The sequence below is a fragment of the Argiope bruennichi genome, chromosome X2 (genome assembly GCF_947563725.1).
Source record: "Argiope bruennichi chromosome X2, qqArgBrue1.1, whole genome shotgun sequence".
Classification (NCBI taxonomy): Eukaryota; Metazoa; Arthropoda; class Arachnida; order Araneae; family Araneidae; genus Argiope; species Argiope bruennichi.
In genome coordinates, this window is record NC_079163.1 from 52,325,597 (window position 1) to 52,331,596 (window position 6,000).

The following is a 6,000-nucleotide window of genomic DNA, read 5'->3' on the forward strand; positions in this document are numbered from 1 at the left end:
TATGAAATGATTTCAATGAATCTTTATTGAATTTTTAAGCAATTTTACGTGGTTACTATTATAGAAGAATTTGCTCAATTCTTATTTGTACATGCTTCAAATCAATTTTCGACAACACTTTAACCTGTCATTGTAAATGGTTTTTGCTGATAACATATTTCGCACTTTTGTTCTAACTTTATACTACCTGTGTAATGTTTTTGTGTATCAAATTTAAATATTACCAAATTTTATTCAATTAATTCAAATTACTCTAGACTGTTTGCTCGGGTGTGCCGAAATTCCTGTTTTTACACCCATTTGTTTAACTTGACGACTTGTTTCATATTTATAAAGATAGAATTAGTAATGATTTCGAGAAAAGGAATAATTTTATGATTTCTCAGAATTTATTACAATTAATTATAAATTTTCAGAAATCACATATCATATCATGTGAATTCTTTATAAAGTCACTTTACACTCACCCTGAAATAATTTTCAACAATTTTCCTCATCGAAATGGCATTTACTCATTCTTGCTTAAATTTAAAAAGATAATTAAATCACTTTATATATATTTATAGCAAACGTGATATCTGGGTCCAAATCTTACAAAATAATTGTAAGGATAAACATTCTGAGAATATTTTCTTAAGCCGATTTCAGAATGTATGTGCTAGTATATTTTTAAAAGCCAGTATATTTTCAAAAAAATCACCGCCTTGCTTCTCAGTCGGATCCATGGTGATAATGCACTAGAATATTACACTGATGAAATTAGCCATCAAATTAGATTGAATTATTAATACGAACGACTATGTGACGGTCTTGATGGCCATACAGCAATTCTTTTATACTCACTAACATTCAGATTTGAATTTTTTTTGTTATTGAAGAACTTAAATACCTCAGAAAAACAACCTCGTGTCATAATATATATCTTACCTAGCAACTGCCTTTTCCATAAATGAAGAATTCATAGATTTATACTATTTAAATTAATTTTTCCATCTAATATGACGCTATAAGATCTCTGGTATATCAGACTGGAAAACTATATTCTATCAATGGCCAAGAAGAAGCGCACTGCTATTCTGCTAACAGAAAATGTCTTCTCTTGATTTTCATTGAATATAATCATATCCGAATGGGATACTGATTAGTATAATCAATCGATAACAATGATAATCATGTAGAATTTTTATCCAAGCATTTAAATTGTATTCATCTATTTTGGAAACTGCAATTAATTTACTGGATTATCAAAATCTTATTCTCATACTTTGATTTTCCCCATCCAAGAAGTATTTTCTATTCCAGAAATGACATACAATAAATGTTTCAAATTCACCATACTAACATTATACTAATCTTGATAAATATCTTTTTCTTTTGAAAGTTAAAAGATCAGAAAAACAACAAAGCTTAGAAAACTTTCCATTTGGCACCTTTCGTACCAAACATTCCTCATTTGAAAGCACCTTAGCATTGAACTTCTATTTTATTGATGTCTGTGAAATCAACTTACAGTGGAAAACTGTTGATTTTATTTTATTTCTGTATAACATTTTGCCTGAATATTGCATTATAGTACAGAATGAATGTCTTCACAAAATTTACGAACAAATTTCTAAACTTTATGAAATATTCATCATTTCACTAGACAGAGTTATGAATTAAAACAGAATGAACTCCAAATTATCTACGAAACTGGGTGGCGCGACAACAACAGATAATTAGCAAAATGGCCGAAAAAGAACATAAACCAATGCGAAAGGCTTTTGAATGGTTTTTATATGCAGTATAGAGCTTAAATATATAGTTATAACTTATTTAACAGTTGATTTTTATACTTCATTGATTTACTTCTTTACAAAATGTGTGTGTGCGCGTGCGTGTGCGTGCTTGCCTGCCTGCGTGAAATCTATTGATAAAGTTTTTTTCATCATCATGTTGTTCCTCCAGATATTTAATCATCTCGAAAGAATGTCCGAGAATTGCTGTATAATAATGAGAATTATGAGATGTGTCCTATCTATAATGTATCAAACTAAATAATAACTTTTGTCAGATACCATGTTTAATAATTTATAATATAGGAAACATAATAATTAAAAAATAGTTTTACTAACCATAAATTTTTACATTCATTAGTAAGAAACAAAGTATCTGAAATTGAAAAGTCCTTTTACAAGATTTGCCCTTTGAATTATTTTAATTTCGCTCTTTAACACGACAATCAGCAGGAAAGTCTGCAATATAGATACAAACTTTGATTAATTTGTCAAGATGTGTCCATTTTCAGTTTTTCTTCTTTAGTGTGCAACATATAGAAAAGATAGGCATTTTAAATAAATTTTCCCAAGTAATATTATTTTTTAAAAACTTTCAATCCTGTATCAACTTCTATTACTCTCTGCTTCTATTCTCTAGCCAAAATAACTCAGTTTTATATTTTGAGATTATAAAAAAATCATAAAATCACAAATACTGAATTAGGATTTTTTAATATCTCCTTCCAGTTGATTTTCCGGAAGGTTTCTGATGTAAAAAGGGAACGCGAGTTATCCGAAAGGAGAAAAGCGGATCCTATACCGGATATTTCCCAAGACCACCTTGTGCGCAAACTGTTTTCCAAATTCAGGAAAAATGGAGGAGACACGGGCAAGTCCAGTTCTTCAAACCAAATTGCTGCTTTGCCTGACGTTGAGAGGGGAGAAGCTCAGACTCCAACCCCCCCTCAACAAGACGACTCTAGACCTCCTGTAAGTCGATTCTTTTTATTTTTCTAAAGCATGCTCTTTAAAAAGAAATCTTTTAAAAGCATGCTTATGAGGTAATTTATAGAAAAATGTTGGATATGCATAGCAATTAAAAAGAATTTTGCGTGAGTTCTTCAAAAAGTTTTTTTTTAATCAGTAAAAATAAAATTAAATGAGAAAATCACTTCAAATAAGCATTTAGAATAGAAAAATGGATACTAAAATTGGATATTCATGACAGAATAACTGGTAAGAATATTTTCGTCGACAATGTTCCTTACAAGGTAATGTATATATAGTTTCACTTTTTAGATTTAAATCAGTATAATCACTACATAAGGCAAAAAATCTGGTAAGTTTTAGCAGAAATTAGTTTTTCTTTTTTAATATTCATGAAGATTTTTTTTTTAAATTTAATTGCATGTCTTTTTGCTTGCATTAAGTAAATTTTTGTTTTACTAAAAAATCATTATTTTTAGTATTTCTTATAATTGTAATACAATATTTTTAATCTTTTGTAAAAAATCTTGGTTTGGTTTTAACATTTACAATATCAGAAAAACATTTCTTTTGTGAATCGTTTTATTAAAGAACATAGTTCTATTAAATAGGAACTAAAGCTGAATGAAATTCTATTAAATTATATTCTAAAATGTTGAATGATAAGAATTTTGTTTCTTTTTTCTTTGAATTTCTGCAATGCATTTAAGAATTTCTACCATTATGAAAATAACTAAATAAACATGTTAAATATTCAGGCTAGTCTATAGTCTTTTGGATGCTGTTGTCAGTATATAGTTATTTATATTTTAGTATAGATTTTCAAGTTAATACAACATTATTCATGTAATTGACATGATATACATGCTTCTTAGGAAATAACATAATATTTATATAGCGATCTTTTTCTCTATTTACTGATATAACTTAATATGGAGTTCAGATAATACTCAGTTGTTCCAGATGAACAACTGCAAAAATGAAAATTTATATGATCAATATTCTGCATGCGGCAGTGTTAATACGTACTTTCTTAATAATGAAGAAAGATTTTAATTTTGGTTGTTGTTTTCAGGCTCCTGACGAAGAAAACAGAGAAACCCAAAATGGCCCGGGTGCTTGGAATTACGGTTCATCCCACCTCCGCTCAAATAATATTACAACAAAAAATGAAATCACCTTCTTCCATAAGTCAGTGGACCTTACCGTTGAAAAACAACCAGATACTTACAGCGAATCCGAAGTGCGACAGCGAGGCCATGATACTAAAGGCGCTTCTCCCAGGTGGCCCAAAACGGCCACTCCTCCAGAAATTTCAGAAGAAAAACCGCAGGCTAAAGAAGAAAGCGTGGATTCTCGAGCCGAAGTACAACCTCAGGGTGGAAAGTCGGTTTCGATTGTCGAATTCGAGAAACCAACAACAACAGCGGCAGCAACAACAGCAGCGGTAACAACTACAACTACTACTACCACTACTAAAGAAAAGAAAGAAACGACTGCCGAAGGCACGGTGCAGATACTCACCAGTGGAGTTGTCGGCAACGAGTACCAGCAGATCGTTTCGAGTCTGATGGATATGCGAGTGGACTTAAAACTCGAAATTCAGAGGTTGAATCTCAAAGTCTCTAGGATAGACGAACATCTTGTAGAACTAGTGAAAAAGATGCCAAGACTGCCTAGTACAGAAGACGCAGATCGGACTGCAGACGGGCGGCCTGAACCTTACCGCCGAGTGAGTGACCATTCCACCAAACACTCCTCCAAAGGGGGTAAAAGGGACTCGCACCATACTGGTCCTTCGAAAAAGAAGGGCTCCAAATCTAAGAGCTGGGCGTCACCCAAGTCACCAACACCCCCTACGCCTTTACAAGCATCTCCTAATGACTCGGCTGTCAGGGCTATGCTTGAGAACGAAATTGAAGAGCTCCAACGAGAATCGCTTCCAAACGAAACACAATAACAGCACAATATGACAGACAAGTGGCCTTTCTTGTCTCTCTCTCTATATATAAATTGATCATCTGTTTTACTAGTCATTATATACCTTCATTCTAGTCGGTTCGGTTTCAGCCTTGTCTTAGGCTCAGTTAGAGAGGCTGTTTTGCTCAGACGGACAACTTGTTAATCTATGGAGAAAAAAATTATTCCCTTTTATTACTTGTTAACACCATTTCATGCAAGATGGGTGAGAGCTGTTGAAAGGGGAAAATCATGGTATTCATTTTTTGGTGCTATGCCACTAATCATAATGTTTGGTAGAAAGTTGTATTTGAATCTGTTCGTTCTATAAATAAGGGCCTTTATTCCTGAGGTAAGTTATCTTGTACAGTAAAGATTATTTATATATTGTAAATACGAAATATATTTATAAGCCAATCATACTGTAATTATAAGTTACGCCTCTAAAAGTAGGATAACTATTTTCAGGGTGCATTCAGTTGATAAAATGTTCACTAACCGGTTAATTGCCCGTATTATGCTCATTGATTTGCTCAACCAATTTGTATTTTAACATTTGATTTACATTATTGCGTGAAAATTGTTTATATATTGTTAATTCTGACGGAAAAGTGTTTTGAGTTTATGAGATGGTGTACACAACGGCAAATATTAAAATCAATTTTAAGGCATAGCTTTTTTTAATTTGAATTAATCTAGAGATTTAAATAAAACGATTTAAATTTTGAGAGAAGTAAAATTTTAATTTTATGAAAAATGTAAATTTATTCCATTCTGAGATTGCTAATTTAATTGTAACAAATTACCATTCTTATTAAAATCAAATTCATTTTATTGTGGAAAAATTCCACTGTATGTAAAAAATGGAAACGAATTCTCCAAATTTTTATCATCATTGTATATAACTCATTTCATATATGAGTCCTTTCTATTTAATAAATTATATCACTTTTTGGACAAAAAGCAATTGAAGCATTGCTCTTGTTAAAAAAAAAAACTGAAAGTAAATTCGCCTACATATTTTGTAGAAGCTTCTTAATTAGTTTAGATAACATAATTCATTGAAGAGACGTTAAAAAGTTGTTACTATTCCAACAAACTGAAGAATAGTGAATATAAAAGAAAATTCTTTTGTTAGTCTAGGCTATTCATTAATTACAGGTTGCTCAGACCTTTCGCAATTCTAAATAAGTGTTGTACAAAAATGTAAAATATACTGCACACTACTTAAGTAATTTACTCAAAATTTTAATCTCCACTGTAATTTTTAAAACACATTTCTGGAATTATAAAAAAA

At 31.1% G+C, this 6,000-nt stretch overlaps 1 protein-coding gene across 1 annotated transcript in view; it reads left to right on the top strand.

Moving 5' to 3' along the window:
- Window positions 1-4,800, top strand: part of LOC129959777 (potassium voltage-gated channel protein eag-like) — a 47,528-nt gene extending 42,728 nt beyond the window's left edge. The window contains exons 11-12 of the mRNA XM_056072670.1: window positions 2,505-2,747; window positions 3,820-4,800. Coding sequence (XP_055928645.1) covers window positions 2,505-2,747; window positions 3,820-4,704 — 1,128 coding nt within the window. The 3' untranslated portion in view covers window positions 4,705-4,800. The remainder of the gene's footprint in view (window positions 1-2,504; window positions 2,748-3,819) is intronic.
- The last annotated feature ends 1,200 nt before the right edge of the window (window positions 4,801-6,000 follow it).